Source organism: Hemitrygon akajei, chromosome 18, assembly GCF_048418815.1.
Source record: "Hemitrygon akajei chromosome 18, sHemAka1.3, whole genome shotgun sequence".
In the NCBI taxonomy this organism is placed as follows: Eukaryota; Metazoa; Chordata; class Chondrichthyes; order Myliobatiformes; family Dasyatidae; genus Hemitrygon; species Hemitrygon akajei.
The window spans coordinates 22,245,806-22,267,926 of NC_133141.1; the positions used below are offsets into that span (position 1 = coordinate 22,245,806).

The 22,121-nt window shown below is 42.8% G+C and overlaps 1 protein-coding gene across 5 annotated transcripts in view; it reads left to right on the forward strand.

The window, feature by feature from the left end:
- Positions 1-15,575: 15,575 nt before the first annotated feature.
- The window catches only part of LOC140741182 (formin-like protein 3), a 174,168-nt gene continuing 167,622 nt past the window's right edge, over positions 15,576-22,121 (forward strand). For all 5 annotated transcript variants that reach the window (XR_012102021.1, XR_012102020.1, XM_073071057.1 and 2 more), the window contains exon 1: positions 15,576-16,051. Coding sequence is in view for 3 of the 5 variants with exons in the window: in XM_073071057.1 (XP_072927158.1) it covers positions 15,938-16,051 (114 nt within the window). In the remaining 2 variants the exon portion in view is untranslated. The remainder of the gene's footprint in view (positions 16,052-22,121) is intronic.

A 22,121-nucleotide genomic window follows, 5' to 3' on the forward strand; every position in this document is an offset into this window, starting at 1 on the left:
TTGACAAGGGGTGTTGTACTTGTCCTATCCAACTACTTTATATTTGTGAGAGCTTGCTGTGTGTGGATTAGCTGCTGTGATTGACTATATTGTAACATTGACTGCAGAATCACAGAATGGTTACACCTCAAAAGACTAATTAGCCTGTCCTATGTAAGAACAATCCAGCCAGCCACATTTCCCCTACTTCTCCCTACTTTATCTAAATGGCAATTTGTTGCTTAGCACTTCTGGCACAGGAAATGTGTTAACTCTGGTTCCTACTTTAAGTGCAAAGCCAGCAATTGCTTGACATTCAATGAAAGTCAACGAAGAGTATGATAACAATTTCATTAGACTAAAAATGCAGCCATTTGTAGTGATTCACAATGCACAGCATATCACATCACAGTGGTGCGAATTTGCAATTCTTCTTGTAAAGTCTAAATTAATAGAGCTGCTTCTGACAGTTGAACTGTTGATGACAATTACAGCATTTGGATTTGATTCCACACTATCCTGTGGAAGTTAAAGTCTGCTCATTGCAATTTATGAAACCTCCAGCAGACAAAGAATTAATTACAAGGATCATCTTGCAAGCTTCACAAAATGTGGGTGTGACTTTTGCAGAAGTGACAATGGTCCAGAAACATGAGATTTTGCCAGCATTAGTCTCCCTGAAGTTCAGAAGAATTGTGAGTTTCATGAGAGCTAGTTACAAGACAATGCTAGTGCTCTCCTTGTGCAACCAGCAGAGGGAGAGAATATGAACTAGCTGCATATATATAAAATGATCAAAAAATCCTGTATTTACAGTAGTTTTTTCCAGAGGTTACTGGTCAGATTTCCCATGTCAGTAGCACCTTTCCTCAACGCTTGTGTACAATTGTAGAGGGCACACAACAAGGATGTTGTCACACTAAAAATAGTGCAGAAGAGATTCATCAAGATGTTGCTTGGAATGGATGCCTTTACTTATAACAAGAGATTGCATAGGCTGAGTTTGTTCTCACTGGAGAATGAGCCTAATGTGGGGAGACAGGATTACCGGAGATATTCAGTCAATGTGGATGAGTTAGACTGTAGGACCCATTTCAGCCTTGTAAAACTCTATAGCTATGATTTTATCAGCTCTGACCTCAGGATGTGACTCCTAGAGAGTTACCCCACCAAACAAACAACACTGTTCCAGTTTCTGGGGAATGTTGTCATGGTATGTATCATTAACCCTGTGGGCGTATGCGGCGAGCCGTAGAGCGTTGGGCCTCTTGGTTTCTTGAACACCTGTATTTGCTAATTGTTGTCTTAATTAGAGTCATCAAGCCTTGTGCTTTCTGTTTAATTTTGTCAAGTTAATTGCGACTGGCACGGGTTTTCCGCTTTCTACGATTATTTATTGCGGACTCCTGTTCCGCGCTCATCGCGGAATCCTTATATTTAGAATGATTTGTCTCGCGGTGTCTCTTGTTCACGCCATCGATGCTCTGTTGGTACGACCATGTATAATCCCTTGTTTCCGTCTCTACATGGGAGTCTGCTGCTCCTCTGCATCTGGGTTCAATCGTTGCCAGCACTCATCATGACGGTACAACAATGGGAAGTGGAGGCAGAAGCCTCTCTGGAAGAGGAACTTGCACGAGAAGCATTTACTGCATAGCATTGCCATGGAGATATCTACTGCAGCCTTTATTAAGTGCTTGAATTTTGGGGGAGACCTGCAATACAGCAGTTCCAAGTGTTAAAGATTCAGTCACCAAAAGAGAGTTCCTCACCATGACAATTGAACTTTTCTTGATTTTGCATTATAGCAGTGAGCGTCAAAGTGTCACATATGGCCTATCAGATGTTAGTTTATTGTTGTTGCATGTAGTGAGATAGAGTGAAAAGCTTTTGTTTGTGAGTTATTCCACGTAGATTGTGCCATACATAACTATGTTGATGTACTAAAAGAAAACAGGATGCAGAATGTAGTAATGCAGTTACAGAAAAAAGTGCAATGCAGGCAGACAAATAAAGTGCAAGGGTCACAGCAAGATAGATTAGGAGTTCATCTTTACTGTACAAGATATTCATTCAAGAGTTCAATAACAGTGTCAAGTCATCTTTGACACAAGGTACTGAAGATGCTGGATATCTAGAGCATACACACAATGTGCTGGAGGAGGTCTGCAGGTCAGGCAGCTTCTATGAATGGGAATTTCAGGCCAAGATCTTTCATCAGGGCTATGTTTGAGCCTGGTGGTACACACTCTCCAACTCTGGTAACTTCTGTCCAACAAGCAGGGGAGAAGAGAGAGTGACTGAGGTGGGAAGGGCCCTCCATTATTTTGGTTGCTTTCCTGAGGCAGAGGGAAGTGTAAACCGAGCTGATGGAATGCAGGCTGGTTTCTGTGATGGACTGGGCTGTGCTCACAACTCTCTGCAATTTCTTACAATCTTGGGCAAGATTTCTGAGAGTGAGGGTGATGCCAACTGACTTTGAGAGCAGTGCATACCCCTGTACAGGCTTGTAGTGGAGGCTTGCTGAGGACATAGATGGAAGTCAGGACTACATCATGGAACAGTGAGCCACATAGACAATGCTCCCACAAGAAAGATTGATGGACAGTGACTCCCTATGAAGCCTAGCTAGAGGTGGTTTTGGGTGCCACCTCTTCTGTCAGATAGCTTTCTCCTGTTTCTCATCTATATTTCATCTGATCAACAGGGAATCATTCCTCTATTTGCAAGATTTTGGTGGGGATTCTAGCCACTGCACTTCATAAGGAAAGCTGCTGAAACCATCTGGGGATGTGATGACTGGAATCCATGTTTGGGCTAGTCTACATGAACCTTATTTGGCAGAGAGTTGTGCATCGTCCTGACTATTTCTGAGGGGAAGATGTGCCTGGTCCTTAAATAACACAGCTGCAGAGTGTCAATAAAAGCTGCTGCTTCTGTTGGCAAACAATATCAGTCACCGATGTGCTGCCAATTCTCATTGGAGACAAAATTTGGGTGTTGCATGACTACTGATGTCATTTGTGTGGGCTGAAGATCAAATTAACAGTACTAGAGTACAAGACTATCTGGCACCAAAAAAAGACTGCACCACAGTACCAATGGCATGAATTCTCCCAGAAATATGCACAAAGTTGCTTGATGTAAATTTTGTCTGAGAAACTTCAATTTGTTTGTGCAGACAAATTTATGGCTAGTGTGTTCAATTTTTCATCACTCAATCATTAACACACTTCAGTTATACAGCTTCAATTTATTACAATCTAACTTTTTACTTGAATCAGGAAAGGAAACAGTTGAGGCAAGAGAACCCTTGGCTTAGGGAGAAGGAAAACATGTCCCTGATTGCTGCCTGAAAATGGCTGGGAGTATATTAGTATTTTAAGGACTGGATCAAGCTCAGATATAACACTCCACATGAGTCACTCACTGTCTAGATCTTGCACTAAGGAAGGTGCCTTCATAGGATTACAGCACACAGTGGGAGCTGATTCAATCCATCATGCCTGTGCCAGCTCTTTGAAAGAACTAATTAGCTCCAATAGACTCACCTCTTTCCCCACAGCCCTTTCAAATTCCTTTTGTAAATTGCTGTTTAATCTACTTTAATTCACTTGCATAAAATTATTACTGGTGATATTTTAGGAATCTCCTGAAATAACCTGATTAATAACCAATCTGGTACTTCAGTGACCAACAGGGGATCTTCTGAGAATTTTGCCTGTAATTTGATATTTTATCTTTGGAGTAATAATTGTGGATTTCTAAAATAACCTTTTTTTTTTACGAGTTTTGAAAACAATTCCCACTGTGTTAAACAAAACTTGTCCAAATGTGCTGACTGCAAAGGCAGCAGTACAAACATCAGCCAGAAGAGGGAAGATAACTAGAGCCAGACATTAAAATATTCTCATAGATGTTTATGTTTCTTATGATGGAGAAGTAAGCTATTTAGTCCATTAATTCCATGCCAGGTCATAGAAAAAAAAATCCCTCAATCCCATTTTCACACATATTTCCCTGCAATTTATTCTCTCAACCATGCCTATTGACATCCGGGTTCTCCTAGTCTGCACTAGGGGGAAATTTACAGGAGACAATTAACCCAACAAACAGCAAGTCTTTTGGATGTGGGAGGAATCTGGGCACCCAGCAGAAACCCACACAGTCATAGGAAGAACATGCAAGTTCAACACAGTCAGCAACTGAGATCAGAATAAAACTAGTATCACTGGATGAAACAGCAGCACTACCTGCAGTGCTATCATGCCACATATAAATAATAAAAACAATAACATGCAATTATCTAGAATATATGATTCCATATGTTATGATACGTGGCTTATTACCAAAGAAAAATGGCTGGAGTCACTTAGCACTTTCATGCAAGGGTGTTAGGTGTGTCAAAATCAAACTTTACAAAAATTAGTGAAAATAGTGAAAAGAAAACTGCCAATATTTACAAATATATATCTATATATATACCTATATATAGGGAGAATAGCTCCATACTATTTCCAGTGTGAACTCCTGGCAGCTCAATCTTTCTTACCGAGAGTGAATGACCAGAGCATACCGTCATGGAGAGGGGGAGAGGGGGAGAGGGGGAGAGGGGGAGAGGGGGAGAGGGGGAGAGGGGGAGAGGGGGAGAGGGGGAGAGGGGGAGAGGGGGAGAGGGGGAGAGGGGGAGAGGGGGAGAGGGGGAGAGGGGGAGAGAGAGAGAGCGTGTGTGTGTGTGTGCGTGTGCGTGTAAAAAAGTAAATGCCCATGTGTAAGGGTGTGTTTATCAAGCACTCTCCGTCACAACATACACATTCAGATTTTGAATATAGCAAAAATATGCTAAAATGGCTTGCAGGAAAGTCATCAGCAGATACAGGAGCAAAGGACCTAAAGCTTGAAAGGAATACCTTGAAGGAGGGAAGAGAGATAGAGAGGCAGAGTGACTTTCAGAGCAAATTAAAGAGCTTAAGGCCCAGGCAGTTGAATGCACTATCACCAAGCTGGAGCGATTAAACTTAGGGGTTTAATCCAGCGGCAGAATTGGACGAGCATAAATTGGGGATGATTTGAGAATTTGCATTTGTTTTTGGAGAGTCACATTAAATTCACACACATTAGAGAGTTGCGAGCACAAACCCATTCCACTAATGTCCTTATGATTATAGTGGGAATTGGTTGAGTCCCTGTAGTGCATCCCAGAAAATCCTCTGTACGAACAGCTTAAATGTTTAGGGTATGGAGAAGATCATAGAGATAGTGAGGGGCAAGGCTATGGAAGGATCTGAAAATAGGATGAGGATTTTAAAATTCAGACCGAGTTAAAGCCGATGAGTGAATAGGGCATTGTGTTTTAAGATACAGGCAACAGACTTTGGGTGAGCACAAATTCACAGGGAATAAAAGTCACATTTAAGATATGTATATACCTGACAAGGTCATGTCTATATAACATTCAAAGCTTGTGTAACAAGTCTCAGAATGCATAATGTGAGTAAAAATTACTTGGGAGTTAGGAAAGTGCAGTTAAAGTGCTATTATGGAAGCAGTGCAGAATTGGTTGTATCAAATTCAGTCAATTCTGTTTGAAGATTAATCTAAGTCTTGTTTTAAAATTCAACCATTTTGGATAAATTTAAGACTTTTATTGGAACAAATTACTGGAGTACAACTCCCACATAGTCCACTATTATTTTTATTAGGACACATTGAAGGGACAATACCGAAACTTAAATTGAATAAGTATCAGAAAAAATTTATAAAAATTGCATTGGCAGTAGCCAAAAAAGTTATCGCAGTTACTTGGAAATCTGATTTATATTTAACTATGGATCGTTGGAATAATGAAATACATAGTTGTATTCCACTTGAAAGAAGTACGTACAATCTAAGAAATGAATATGATATATTTTTGAAAATTTGGTTCCCATACTTACAAAAGATAGGATTAAATACATAGGTCCTTTGAAGATAAAATTATAAAGTAATGGGGGAAAGTAAAAATAAATATCAAAATTATTTTGAGCTCCATGGAGCATGTGGGGATCCTCCGATATCCAGGCAATCTTTCTCTTCTTTCCTTTTTTTCTTTCTTTAGATAAGGGTTAAGGGGGGGAGGGTTAAGGGGAGGGGGGAGGGTTAATATTATTTTTCTTACTATTTTTCATCACATTTATTCTTTGTAATTTCTAAAATTTAATAAATAAATAATAATTTAAAAAATTCTGTTTGAAGAGAAAAGTACAATACAACATAATGCAAAGTATGATCTAGTCTGTAACTGTCCAGTAGCCAAGCTACAAAATATAGTTTTCTAAAATATAAATGCCCTGGCTTTTTATGGTTAGGAAATTAAAAGAAACACGAGGGAAATGTCCATGTGAAACTGAGCCTTTAATCAGGATTTCCCCCCATGAGTCACCTCCTGTCACTGCAGTGATCAAATGTTGTAGATGTCATAGAAACTCCCTTCTGCATTCAGGGACTGCCCTTGAATTGCCAGACATGGCGCAACTGAACTCCCAACAGAAAGGAAGTGACATTGCATTGGCACCCTTTCACTTTGGTCTAAGAAATACCTAAGCTGCAACTTGCTTACAGCCACCAGTTCTACTCCTCTGTGATGGTCCCTTTATTAATATGCACATTAAAAAAGAACAGTACGGACACCTCAGCCCATGATGTTGTGCTGACAGTTTAACCTACTCCAAGATCAATCTAACCCTTCCCTCCCACATAGCCCTTGATTTTTTTTCATTCACCCACGTTCCTTAAACATCAAATTTCGTTGAGGGGAGACGGAAGCTAGCATTTTGCATTACTCAAGCTAAAAGAGTTAGCAGGTCCAAGCTGAGCTAAGTAAATTTCCAAAAGGACCAATGGAAGAATGGATGAGCCTGCTGTGAGTTAACAGTCACGTTGACAGGGAAGAAGACGGAACCACTAGAAAACACCTACGATCCAAAGCAACTCAAACTCATAACAGGTGAGGTGTGGCCCAGGCCAACAATGCTAGCCAAACATAAAGGTGGCACGGAGGCTGATTATTGAAGTATTCAAGGTACCTCAGTTGCTATAGAACTGACAAATTGGAAAAGTACTCCAAGGCATCTAAAGATTAGCTTTATTTGTTAAATGTGCATTGAAAGATTCAGTGAAATGAGTTATTTGTATTAACAATCACAATCCAAGGATTGTGCTAGGGGCAGCCTGCAAGTTTCACCAACATAGCTTGCCCACAACCGACTAACCATGGCCATCTGGATTGTCGAGCGTTCATGAGGAGAGATCGCCATACTTCTTGTGTCACTCCGAGTCCATTGTCAACAGCCAGAAAGTGAACTGATGCAGTTAGGATGAACTCACCTGACACCTGAGGAAAAGGTGCTGTCTTTACTGTGGAGCTACTAGCTGCCTGCACATCTTATGCCCCAAGTTAGCAGTTAAAGCCAAAAGCTTACTGGGCGGGGGGGGGGGGGGTTGGAGGACCTTAGTGAATGGAATAACCCCAATGAGAAGATGCATTTGTGGACTCCAGTGCAGCTGATAACTTTGACAGAATTGGCACAGAAGATGTGCGTTCTGTTTGAGGCCTGTCCCTCGCCCTGGAAGGTTCAAGCAATAGATGGCAAGCCCATTGGCTCTGGAGTAATAAAGTACAGAACAAAGCCTCTTTGCTTGACCATAGGGAAAAGCTCACCTTGTATCTCAAGTCCTCCTGAGACCCTCTGATTCTTGGCTATCGCTGGCTGTGGCTTCATGGCCCACAGTTCTCCTGGGCCACTGGATCTCTTCTCTGTTGGAGCCCTGCAAGGCTGAATTCCTTCACTTCACCTGTGTCCCTAGTAGCTCTGGTGGACAAAGAAACAGTTGCAGCAGTTGAATTTCTCAACTAGTCATTAGATCTTGTTACACATTTGCCTCCTAAATATCATAATCTGAGAGAGGTATTTAGTAAACAGTGAGCTACTGAGTTGCCACCTCAGACCATAAAACTGTGCTACTGAACCTCTCCCTGGTACCATTTCCCCTAGAGGTTGGTTGTATTCTCTCTCCACTCCAGAAACCCAGGCCATGGATGAATATATCCAAGTTGCTTTGAAGGCTGGCTTCACCCACCCTTCCATCTCACCAGCCAGTGCTGGCTTCTTTTGTTTCCAAGAAAGACAGTGGCCTTTTCCCCCTGTATTGACGATTGAGGTCTCAATAAAATTACCATCAAAAACCATTATCCTCTCCCGCTGATGTCATCTGTGTTTGAACTTGTAAAGAAAGCTACCATTTTCACAAAGCTCAATCGGCATACTACCCACAATCTGATACCTATCAGAGGTGGTGATGAATGGAAGACTGCCTTCAGCACCCCTAGTGGCCACTGGGAATATTTCATCTTGTCATTTAGATTGGTAAATTCCCCTGCAGTTTTTCAGGCTTTCAAAAATGATGTTCTACAAACAATGAGCAGTTTTGTTTGTGCATCTAGATGATATATTAATCATTTCAAACACTCTCCAGGAGCACATTCAGCATGTTCAAATTGTTCACCAGAAACTATGGAAACTTGTGAAGCTTGGAAAATGAGTTCCATTCTTCCAAAGCCTCCTTCCCAGAAGGCATGCAGATGGAGTCAGGGAAGATTACAGCCAATAACCTTAAAGCAGCTGCAGAGGTTTCTCAGCTTTGCCAATTTCTATAGGCATCTCATTCCCAACTTCAGCACAATTTCCACACCCATCTCTACACTTACTAAAGGCTCTGTCCCATATTCATTGGATGACTGAGTTACAAACTTCTTCTGATGAATTAGAGGCAATTCACTTCTACCCCAATATACCAAACACTGAACTGCTATTTATTGTTGGGGGTAGATGCATCCAAGGTTGGCATTGGAGCCATTCTTTGATGTCTGCAACAGATAATTCATTCTTTCCCTAATGCCTGTCCCCTGCCAAGAGAACTACAATGTCAGTAACCAGGACCTCCTCACAGTCAAACTGGCATTAGAAAACTCACACAAAATTAGAGGGAAAAAATCCAACAAGGCTTTACTGGATTCCTCAGCAGGCAAAGGTACAGGGAGAAGGTCCAAAAAGTCAAAAACATTAACTAGAGTTTCAGAAACTAGCCATTCCTGCAAACAAAGACAATACTTCACCTACAAAAGATGATTCCCAGACTGAGCGCAGATACAAGGAACTTATAGAGTTACAAATAAGGCACAAGTGATAACAATGAACTAATAATAGGCGGGTGAGCAGGAAGAGGTTGGCATTGTCACCTCTACCTCCCTCTGGTGGCCAGTTCAAGGTGTGACAGAACAGGTATTCCAGGTATGGCTTTACCAAGGCAACACATCCTTGCTGTTGTATAAAAAAACCTCTTGCAATGAAAGTCAATAAATTACTTGACTTCACTGCTTGCTGCTTCTGCTGTTTGCTTCAGTGGCAAGTGTGCAAAAGGACACTTTGATCCCTGTGTATTTCAACTTTTCCCAGTCCACCATCATCTAAATAAATCTCTTCCTGTTTCCTCCCTATTGTAGGAGATAACTTCACATTCAGTCACATTATGATGTCTCTGCTATGTATTCGCCTACTCACTCAGCCAGTGCCCCCCACCTGGAAGCCTCTTTGCATGCTCCTCACAACTCACAATCCTACAACCAGAAACACTCGTGCTGATTCAAGTAAACATTGCGATAGGTTGGGAGGATTTGAAGAGGAGAAGTAGACAAAATATCTTCATTGTCTCTGCATTCAGAGGCACAATGGATCAAGGAAATGCAATGTCAGCAGTAGAGAGCACAAGTGGAGGAAATTCAATTAGCAGCTTGTGATTTAGGATCAGTCCTCCAGGCTCACAGAATTTCTGCGTTGGTGACAACCTTGAGGTAACTGGAAGTTTGAAGGGTGGGAAATGAAAGTAAACAAGTGAAGATAAAGGGAAAGGAAATTTTTTAAAAGTCTTATTTTTTTGAGGAAAGTGTTTTTCCTACACAGTGAGTAGTTAAAGATCTGTAATGCATAGCTGGGGGTGGGGGTTAGTGGAGACAGATTGAATTGCTGGAAAGAAAGAAATTGCAGGTCTCTGGGAAGATTTAAGAGGTCATGGCCTTTACAAAGAGCTTGCATGAACTTGATGGACTGAATGTCATTCTGCCGAGCTATCACCATGATCCAAGTTCAAGGTTATTGTCATGGACAATCATACAAAAGCGAAAAGACCATGAACACCAGCTTTTTGAAGCAGCAGTACAGTACATTACAAACACAAGTTAACTTGAACTTAAATTAACATAAATTACACATAACATACACAACAAACTAAACATAATAACATTAGTGTAAGTTGAGAGAGAGAGTGTAAAAGAAATATAATTGGAGATAATGTTAGGGGTTTTCAGTAAGTAATAATCAAGTAAATGGTCAGAGGTAAATGGTGGAGAGAGTGAGACAAGGACACCAGACAAATAACACCAAAGTCCATTTCTATGGCACCTACATGTAGAAAACAGAATTCCAAAGTGCTTCATGTGAATGTCATCAAGCAAATTTTGGCAACAAGCCACATAGGACAGGGCAGGTGGACAGACAGCTTGGTTAGATGTTTTAAGGAATTTCTTACAGGAAAGGGAGATGCAGTGATTTTTTTTGGGGGGGGTTAGTCTTAGATCTTAGGGCCTTAGTGTCTGAAGGCTGTTTGAAGATGGTGGAATGACTAAATTCAGGATTGACTGGGAGCCAAGGAATGTGGATAACTCCAAGGGTTATCCAGCTCCATCATGGGTACTAGTCTCCCCAGCATCAAGGACATCTTCAAGGAGCGTTGCCTCAAGGAGGCGGCGTCCATCATTAAGAACTGCGTCACCTAGGGTGTGCCCTCTTCTCATTGCTACCATTAAGGAGGAGGTGCAGGATCCTAATGACACCCACTCAATGTATAACCATATAACCATATAACAATCACAGCACGGAAACAGGCCATTCCGGCCCTCCTAGTCCGTGCCGAACTCTTAATCTCACCTAGTCCCACCTACCCGCACTCAGCCCATAACCCTCCACTCCATTCCTGTCCATATACCTATCCAATTTTACCTTAAATGACACAACTGAACTGGCCTCTACTACTTCTACAGGAAGCTCATTCCACACAGCTATCACTCTCTGAGTAAAGAAATACCCCCTCGTGTTTCCCTTAAACTTTTGCCCCCTAACTCTCAAATCATGTCCTCTCGTTTGAATCTCTCCTACTCTCAATGGAAACAGCCTATTCACGTCAACTCTATCTATCCCTCTCAACATTTTAAATACCTCGATCAAATCCCCCCTCAACCTTCTACGCTCCAATGAATAGAGACCTAACTTGTTCAACCTTTCTCTGTAACTTAAGTGCTGAAACCCAGGTAACATCCTAGTAAATCGTCTCTGCACTCTCTCTAATTTATTGATATCTTTCCTATAATTCGGTGACCAGAACTGTACACAATATTCCAAATTTGGCCTTACCAATGCCTTGTACAATTTTAACATTACATCCCAACTTCTGTACTCAATGCTCTGATTTATAAAGGCCAGCGTTCCAAAAGCCTTCTTCACCACCCTATCTACATGAGACTCCACCTTCAGGGAACTATGCACTGTTATTCCTAGATCTCTCTGTTCCACTGCATTCCTCAATGCCCTACCATTTACCCTGTATGTTCTATTTGGATTATTCCTGCCAAAATGTAGAACCTCACACTTCTCGGCATTAAACTCTATCTGCCAACGTTCAGCCCATTCTTCTAACCGGCATAAATCTCCCTGCAAGCTTTGAAAACCCACCTCATTATCCACAACACCTCCTACCTTAGTATCATCAGCATATTTACTAATCCAATTTACCACCCCATCATCCAGATCATTTATGTATATTACAAACAACATTGGGCCCAAAACAGATCCCTGAGGCACCCCGCTAGTCACCGGCCTCCATCCCGATAAACAATTATCCACCACTACTCTCTGGCATCTCCCATCTAGCCACTGTTGAATCCATTTTATTACTCCAGCATTAATACCTAACGACTGAACCTTCTTAACTAACCTTCCATGTGGAACTTTGTCAAAGGCCTTGCTGAAGTCCATATAGACTACATCCACTGCCTTACCCTCGTCAACATTCCTCGTAACTACTTCAAAAAATTCAATAAGGTTTGTCAAACATGACCTTCCATGCACAAATCCATGCTGGCTACTCCTAATCAGATCCTGTCCAGCCAGATAATTATAAATACTATCTCTAAGAATACTTTCCATTAATTTACCCACCACTGATGTCAAACTGACAGGTCTATAATTGCCAGGCTTACTTCTAGAACCCTTTTTAAACAATGGAACCACATGAGCAATACGCCAATCCTCCGGCACAATCCCCGTTTCTAATGACATCTGAAAGATCTCCGTCAGAGCTCCTGCTATCTCTACACAAACTTCCCTCAAGGTCCTGGGGAATATCCGGTCAGGACACGGAGATTTATCCACTTTTAAATTTCTTAAAAGCGCCAGTACTTCCACCTCTTTAATTGTCATAGGTTCCATAACTTCCTTACTTGTTTCCCACACCTTACACCATTCAATATCCTTCTCCTTAGTGAATACCGAAGAGAAGAAATCGTTCAAAATCTCTCCCATCTCCCTCGGCTCCACACATAGCTGACCACCCTGATTCTCTAAGGGACCAATTTTATCCCTCACTATCCTCTTGCTTTTAATATAACTGTAGAAGCCTTTCGGATTTACTTCCACCTTATTTGCCAAACCAAACTCGTAACTTCTTTTAGCTTTTCTAATCTCTTTCTTAAGTTTCCTTTTACATTCTTTATATTCCTCGAGCAATTCCTTTACTCCATGCTGCCTATATCTATTGTAGACATCCCTCTTTTTTCGAACCAAGTTTCTAATATCCCTTGAAAACCATGGCGCTTTCAAACCTTTAACCTTTCCTTTCAACCGAACAGGAACAAAAAGATTCTGTACCCTCATAATTTCACCCTTAAATGACCTCCATTTCTCTATTACATCCTTCCCATAAAACAACTTGACCCAATCCACTCTCTCTAAATCCCTGCGCATCTCCTCAAAGTTAGCCTTTCTCCAATCAAAAATCTCAACTCTAGGTCCAGTCCTGTCCTTCTCCATAATTATATTGAAGCTAATGCTATTGTGATCACTGGAACCGAAGTGCTCCCCAACACATACATCTGTCAGCTGACCTATCGCATTCCCTAACAGGAGATCCAACACTGCCCCATCTCTAGTCGGTACTTCTATGTATTGTTGCAAAAAACTATCCTGCACACATTTCACAAACTCTAAACCATCCAGCCCTTTTACAGAATGAGCTTCCCAATCTATGTGTGGAAAATTAAAATCTCCCACAATCACCACTTTGTGTTTACTACAAATATCTGCTATCTCCTTACACATTTGCTCTTCCAACTCACGCTCCCCATTAGGTGGCCTATAATACACTCCTATCAGTGTTACTACACCTTTCCCATTCCTCAATTCCACCCAAATAGCCTCCCTAGAGGAGCTCTGTAATCTATCCTTCCAAAGCACCGCCATAAGATTTTCTCGGACAAGCAATGCAACACCTCCTCCTCTGGCCCCTCCTACTCTATTACACCTGAAGCAACTAAATCCAGGAATATTTAGTTGCCAATCACACCCTTCCTGCAACCATGTTTCACTAATAGCTACAACATCATAATTCCAGGTATCAATCCACACTTTAAGCTCATCCACCTTTCTTACAATGCTCCTAGCATTAAAATAGATACATTTAAGATACTCTCCACCTCCTCCTCTCTTTTCATCCCTAGCAATGCATTCAAATTTATTATCCTTTTCTTTCTTCTCCCCTACAACTTCGGGCTGAGCGCATCCCTTCTCCATCACCTGCCTGTCCTCCCTCACACACTGTCTACTTACTTGCTCTACTGGTGAACTAACCTCCTCTCCCATAGTTTCCTCAAATTGATTTCCGCCCCCCCATCTTACTAGTTTAAAGTCTGCCCTGTAGCCCTAGCAAACCTCCCCGCTAGGATATTGGTCCCCCCAGGATTTAAGTGTAACCCGTCCTTCTTGAACAGGTCACGCCTGCCTCAGAAGAGGTCCCAATGATCCAGAAACTTGAATCCCTGCCCCTGCTCCAATCCCTCAACCACACATTCATCCTCCACCTAATTCCATTCCTACTCTCACTGTCGCGTGGCACAGACAGTAATCCCGAGATTACTACCTTTGCAGTCCTTCTTCTTAACTGCCTTCCTAACTCCCTATACTCTCGTTTCAGGACCTCTTCCCCTTTCCTACCTATGTCATTGGTACCTACATGTATCACGACCTCTGGCTCCTCACCCTCCCACTTCAGGATATCTTGGACGCGATCAGAAACGTCCCAGACCCTGGCACCAGGGAGGCAAACTACCATCCGGGACTCCCGATCACCTCCACAGAACCGCCTGTCTGAACTCCTGACTATCGAGTCCCCTATTACTATGGTCCTCTTTCTTCTATCCCTACCCTTCTGTATTATTTTACCCTACCTTTCTATCCCACCGTCATCAAATTTCTGAATGGACAATGAACCCCTGTACACTACCTCATGATTTTTTTTCTTTTTCACTCTCTTTTTAGATAGATAGATAGATAGATAGATAGATAGATAGATAGATACTTTATTCATCCCCATGGGGAAATTCAACTTTTTTCCAATGTCCCATACACTTGTTGTAGCAAAACTAATTACATACAATACTTAACTCAGTAAAAAATATGATATGCATCTAAATCACTATCTCAAAAAGCATTAATAATAGCTTTTAAAAAGTTCTTAAGTCCTGGCGGTAGAATTGTAAAGCCTAATGGCATTGGGGAGTATTGACCTCTTCATCCTGTCTGAGGAGCATGATAGTTTGCCCTACATATTTATTTATTTATATGTATTTCTTATTGTAATTTGTAGTTTTTAAGAAATATATATTGCATTGTAACACTGCCACAAAACAACAAATTTCATGACATATGACAGTGATATTAAACCTGATTCTGGGTTGCAAGGTGGAACACTACAGCAACAGGCAGTTGCAAGACCATGTAGGGATTTGAAAGAGGGAGTGAGAATTTTAGTTCTATTGAAAAGCCATCTACGTGAAACGTTAACTCTGTTTCTCCATCAGCAGATACTGCCTCCCCTCCTGAACGCCTCAGACATTATTTGATGTTCTGAGAATTTTTAATCTGAGACGTTGCTTAACCAGAGGGCAGTGCAGCATATTTTTTTTCTTTTTAAAGCAATGTGCCCTGAATGGGGCAGATTGTTTTGTTGGAGGGATACCCTACAGTGCTCCAGGCTTCCAGTGACCAATATGGCAGAAGGGAATATCCTCTATACAATGAGCGGAACTTCCATTTTCAGCGAGTCACACTGGCCCGTCCCTCTCTTTGTCATAAGCATGATTGACAACGGGCGCGGACCAATGGAAATAACGCTTTCCCCCCCGAATTAGTGAATGGGCGCGCGCTCACGCTCCCTCGTTGCTTTCAGCGGAGAGAGGCTGCGAGAAACTGACACTGAACAATGAATGGAGCTAGAGAGTCCTTACTACACAGCGAGTTAGACAGTCAGGCAGAAAGCTGCTGAAATGATTCCTGTGGGGTGATTTCCAACTGCTGGAAACCGATTTATTCCGAGGACGGCGAAGAAAGGTTAAAATAACTTTAAATTTGAGAAAAATATTTTGGCAAGTCTTTTCCCCCAGAAGAAAACGTTTGTACAAAGTTTTTGAAAAGTTTTGGACAGACCGGACACTGCGGGAGATCAATTCTTGGGAGTCTCCCACTCTGTACCCCCTCCCCAAGGGGAATTTAACACAAAAAGGGGAATTTGAATCTCTTGTATTGCCCCGGATGAGATGGGAAACACTGGAAGTCTGGATGTGCAGACGAATTTGAGTGCTCAAACCATGCCGCTAAAATTGCCAATGCCCGAACAATGCGAATTGGAGGAGAGGTTTGCGATGGTTTTGGTAAGTTGACTTTTAATCAGTTTTCTTCCCCTGGTCCTCCATCGGTGCCGTTTGATCTCGAATGCGCCGCTGGATCAGCCGTTTATTTTGCCGTCCGATTCTCAGAAACGGTGAAGAATTAACAATCTGGCTTCGCCAGCGCCCCTATACTCCTGTAACGGTCACCATTTTCTAGTGAATTAAAGGGAAAGGGATTATTTTCGCTGCGTTTTGCTGGGAACCAATGCAGACAAACGGCGCTGTCACCACGGCACGTTTCAAGTTACAGGACTGAATTCGGGTAATTAGCGTGTGTGTATCTCAGCTCCTCACTTACACTTGGAAGCTAAGTTCTTATTCAGGCGGCTGACAGTTCAATTTACAGTCACGGAATGCAGATGTCGGAAAGGAGAGGACAACAAGCTATCCGCTATCTGTGTGACTTGCTTCCTTCTCATTCCCACCCCTTCCCTGCCTCCCACAGGGACACAGTTTAATAACCGAGGGTCTTCGGGGAAAGAGTTTGGGTTGAACTGGAAGTATGTTTAATAAGTGTAATCTCCTTGCTTTGAAAAGTTGCAGTCAGGGCACAGACCGGAGGAGGTGGCTTGTTATTGTTTTGGGGGCGGAGAGCTACTAATCAAATATAAGAAGCCTGCAGTCTTAAAGAGATTTTTAGCTCCCTGTGAAATAAATCCCTGCTCCCTCCCTCCGACACTCTCCTCGGTGTTGTAAGCAGAGTCTTACAGAAAGAAATCCGAATCCTGCACGTTCCTGCATTTGGGTATAATCTCAACTCCGTAACAAAGTGGTCACGGCCGGACCTTGCTGGGACAAGTGTTGAGCACAGTAACAGATGGCAGATGAGTGTAACAGTGAACCAGCCGAGATGCGCTGATGGGTCGGATAACCTGTGCTTGTTCTCTTAGATTCCACTTCTTTTGTTGATGTAATCTGTTCCACTTCCGTAGTTCTGTGGGTGGGGAAGAAGAGGGGTGAAAGGTGGGGTCGGGGGCTCGTTGATGATGAAATTGCAGAGATTGCCATCGCCTCGGGAATATTCAGCGTGTTTGTTTATTATCTCTGGCTTGTTGCTGCCGCCCGATGCCCCTCCCATTCTGTACCCAGATTAGTTCGCCTGGCAAAGAGACCGCAGATGCTGGAACCTAGAACGAAAAAAAAAGCAAGATGCTGGAGGAACTCAGCAGGCCAGGCAGCATCTATGGAGGGAAATGGGCAGTCAAGTCAAGTCACTTTTTTATTGTCATTTCGGCCATAACTGCTGGTACAGTTTCAGATGAACGGTCTTGACCTGAAATATGGATGCTGCCCGCCCCGATGAGTTGCTCCAGCAGAGAAAAGAGACTGTAGATGCTGGAACCTGGAGCAATAAATGATTTGCTGGAGGAACTCAGCTGGTGGAGCAGCATCTGTGAGGAGGGGGTGTGTGTGTGGGGGGGGGGGGGTGGATTGTCAGTGTCGAAACCCTGTACCAGGACTCAGATCTCAGGATGCAGAGTTCCTCCAGGAGTTGTTTTTTTTTGGCTCCTGATGTGATTTTTTCTTCAAAATTATTATTCCTTTTCCGGTCTCGTCCTCACGCCCCCCCCCCCCCCCACCTTCCCCAATCTCTAATCTTCCCATTCCAACAACCCTCTGCCACTTCCTACCCTAAAATAGCTAAAAATTTAAAAAAAAACTGCAGATACTGGAAACCTGAAATAAAAATGAAATGCCCAAAACGCTCAGCAGGTCATCTGGTGGAGAGAGAAACATTTAACATTTCAGGATCAATGCTCCTTCATCAGAACTTACAACTGCTTTCTTCATCCTCAGATTTAATGCTCCTTTGGATTGGTGTTGCTTTCTATCTGATAACGTGCTTGTGAAGCTCACAGGATTGTTGGCTATGTTGAAAGCATTAGGTAGCAAGTTGGTGATGGACAACAGAGGGTGCAAGAGATGAGGAAGCTAGCTGTTTAGTTTTAGCCTATATGGGACCAGTAAACCCCCCCCCCCCAGGATTTTAGGTGAATATTATGTAACACAGATGAAATTGTTCCCTTGGGAGCTGGCATAGACCAGATGAATCAAGTGGCCTCTTTCTGTGTCATTATTAGTGAGTGAGAAAGATGTGCTACCCAGTGAATCTTAAGGTTTGACCCTTTCTTTCTCCCCCCCCCCCCCACCTTAATAGTGAATTAAGAAGCAAATGACTGCCAAGGACCGGAGGCCACTCTACAGCATTTAGGAATCTTTGGCTTCTCCCTTGTTTTCTACTCTAGCACTTAAAGACCTGAGAGTTGGGGGTGGGAAAGGATCCGAGGCCTGTCATCTATCATGTCGAGTTTTGAAAGCTTGATAATTACTAGGTCTATGCTATTGTGTTGAGGCTATTTAACTCACTTGGGCTTTGAACAGATTTGATTTCTTGCATTGAGCAAGTGTGGAATCTAGTTCTTAGTCAGGTTCAGCTGCTTTATATTCTTTCAATAGGCTAGCTCTACTCTGTGATGTCAGTGATTTCATGTGAACTGGGTTGTGTTTATTTTGTATAAACTTTCATCTGTACAACACCTTAACCATCCCTAAGTTCTGCCTACCAAAATCTGGTGCCTAGCCGTATATTAGAGGTGGAGGTAGATCTCAAGGAACATTAGAAAGGTAGAGTGGTTTAGGGAGAAAATTTCCAAGCCGAAGTTTCACAGCCAACAGTGAACATAAATGGGGGCCTATATATCTTTTCCCCTTTTAGCTCAGGGGTCAGTTGTGGGGCTCCCAGTATCACAATAGTTGTGACAAGCCATTGGGCTGGAAGTTGCGGGGAAGGAAGGTGTCAAACCTAAAAGTTTACTGGGTGACACGTCTTACTCTCATTACACAGAAGAAGGCCATTGTGCCCATGTCAGCTCCCAGGGGAACAATTCCACCTGCCCCATTCCTCCCATTCTTTGTCTCTCACACAGACTTCTCAACTCCCTTTTAAATCGACTCACTGTCTGTTGAGGTTCAGTAGCACTGATCTCATCACTGTGGTTTGCAGTCCCAAACCATAGCTATCCACATCAATGCTCCATCCCATCACTGATGGAGTATGACTCAGTTGAACGCATAAACAGTAGAATGAAAATGTAAACTAAAGCAACACTTTTCAGCTGACAGAAAAGATCCCATGATATTTTAGTGAAAAGTGTGGAAGTTCTCCCCAAAGTTCCAGCCAATATTTGTTCCCCAAGCTGGTATCACTAAACCAGATTACTCAGTCACATTTCTATTTGTGGGAGCTTGTTGTGTCTGAATCAATTGCCATTTTTCCTTCACTGACTGTAAAACTGTTTGGTTATTGGAGCAGATGCGAAAAATGCAAATGTGTAGCACACAGCTTCTGGCTTGAAGCTCTAGGGGCACTGGTTGGAGTCTAACCTCCAGTGTTTGTTTGGTGTTTACATGTTCTCCCTGTGACAATATAGGTTTCTTCCAGGCGCTCTGTTCTCCTTCCATGTTCCCAAAGTTACATGTGTTGGTAGGTTAATGAGCCACTGTACATAATCCCTAGTGTGTAGGTGAGTGATAGAATTTGGGCAGAGTTGTTGGGAATGTGGGGAAAATAGTTTATAGAGAAGGGTAGTGGGGGAATGACTTTGTTCTGTGAACTGAAATTAATAAACAGTTGATGTTTTGGGCTGAGACCCTTCATCAGGACTGGAAAGGGAGGGGGAAGATTCCAGAATAAGAAGGTGGGGGAGGGGAAGGAAGGCAAGTCAGAGGTGAAGCGAGGTGGATGGGGGAGGGGGAGAAGTAAGAAGCTGGGAGGTGATCGGTGGAAAAAGTAACGGGCTGGAGAAGGAAGAATCTGATAGGAAAGAAGAGTGGACCATGGGAGAAAGGGAAGGAGGCGGGGCACTGGGGGGGGGGGTAATAGACAAGTGAGGAGAAGAGGTAAGAGGCCAGATTGGGAAATTGAAGAAGAGAGAAGGGGGAGGGGAAAATTATCGGAAGTTGGACGCTACCTAGATGGAATATGAAGTGTTGTTCTTTGAACCCGAGAGTGACCTCATCATGGCAGAAGAGGAGATCATGGGCCGACATGTCAGAAAGAGAATGGCAATAGGAATTTAAATGGTTGGCCACTAGGAAATATACCCAAAGAAAATGTGGAAAAATCTCCACATCTCCCTCCTGGTTCTTACCTCCTCACTTCTCCCTTGTGGCACTTATCCCTGCAAGTAACCAAAATGTTACACCTGTCCATTCACCTCCTCCCTCACCTCCATTCAGGGCCCCAAACAGCCCTTCCAGGTAAGGCAACACTTCACCTGTGTATCTGTTGGGGTCATCTACTGTATCTGGTGCTCCTGATGCAGTTTCCCTTACATTGGTCAGACCTGACGTGGAATGGAAGACCGCTATGCCGAGCACCTGCACTTCATCTGAAAAAAGAAGAATTTCCTGGTGAACAACCATTTATATTGCTATCCCCATTCTCCTTCTGACATCGGCCCTTGACCTTTTCTTCTGCCTCGATGAGGCCACTCTCAGGTTGGAGGAGCAACACCTTGTATTCCGTCTAGGTAGCCTCCAACCTGGTGGTATGAACATAGATTTCTCCAACTTCTGATAATTTTCCCTTCCTCCTTCTCTCTCCATCAATTCCCCAATCTGGCCTCTTGCCTCTTCCCCTCACCTGCCTATCACCTCCCCCAGTGCCCCCCTCCTTCCCTTTCTCCCATGGTCCACTCTCCTCTCCTATCAGATTCTTTCTTCTCCAGCCCTTCACCTTTTCCACCCATCACCTCCCAGCTTCTTACTTCATCCCCCACTCTCCAACCCATCTGGCTTCACCCATCACCTTCTGACTTGTCCTCCTTTCCCTCCCCCACCACCTTATTCTGGCATCTCCTTTCCAGCCCTGATGAAGGGTCTTGAGCTGAAACATCAACAGTTTATTAATTTCCATTGATGATGCCTAAGCTGTTGAGTTCTTCCAGCATTTTGTGTGTGTTGCTATGGAAATATAAAATGTCTGTTTTTGCTTTTTTAACTGACACTGGGGAGCACTAGCCACATTTTAATGAGATTAGCACAACAGGTGGAGGAAATCATCCTGTCTGATTGTTGCAGAGTGGGCTAACTCTTCTCCAGATGAACTAATACAAACCAATGTAGGTCTCATACAGAAAAGGTTTGTAAAAGGGTATGTTGTTTCCTAGAATAATGGGTTACCTTTGTTGAAGTCTTCAAAAGAGGCTATTCACTCACAGCCTGAGAGATCACCTTGTTAAAAAAGGGGTCTGACTAGGCACTGATAAGCAATTTGCATTTGAAATTGCTTTGTTCTGGGTGCTGGGTGATGAAGTAACCTGCATGCCTCACATCCACAGCAGACAATTCATTTGGTATCCCATGCATATTCACGCGGTCCAGCTGAATTCTGCATATGCTTGGAAGCAAGTTCCGCTGTTTCTTTGCAACCAATCTCATTTTGGGAGATTATTTTCCAACTCTTGGCCAAAGTCAAAGGTTCAATCTTTTTTGCATTGTGCATTGTGGTGCCTTTCTGTGTCTTGGGCATGTTATAAACTGCCAAACCCGGTTGGCATAACCCAACCTGTTGAGCCATGTAAATGCCTGGGAAGCTTGGCAGTCTTGTGGTTGATTTGCATTGATTTCGTTGTTGTCAGTTACAGCTCTGTGAATAACTCACCTCTGGAGATCTGTGCACACCAGTCCATGCTGACACCATAGTGCATTGCAGAAGAAGAGCTGCACTGTTGGGTGAGGCATTAAATCAAGGTCCCTTCTGCTCTCTCATGTGGATGTAAAAGATCCTTTTGCATTATATTGAAGAGCAGGAGAGTTATTTTATTCTCAGTGTGTAAGTGAGTTGTTTTTTCAGGTATTTCATTCCAGCTCGATTTTCATAATTTGCTATTCATTTTCTTGCACAAGCGTATGTTTAGGGTAAGGGGTAAAAGGTTTGGAGAACATCTGAGGAAATGGGACTGGTGTAGATGGATACTTGGTGGGCCGAGGTGTCTGTTTCTGTGCTGTATGACAATATGTTATGGGAAATGTTGATCCCTCAATTAAA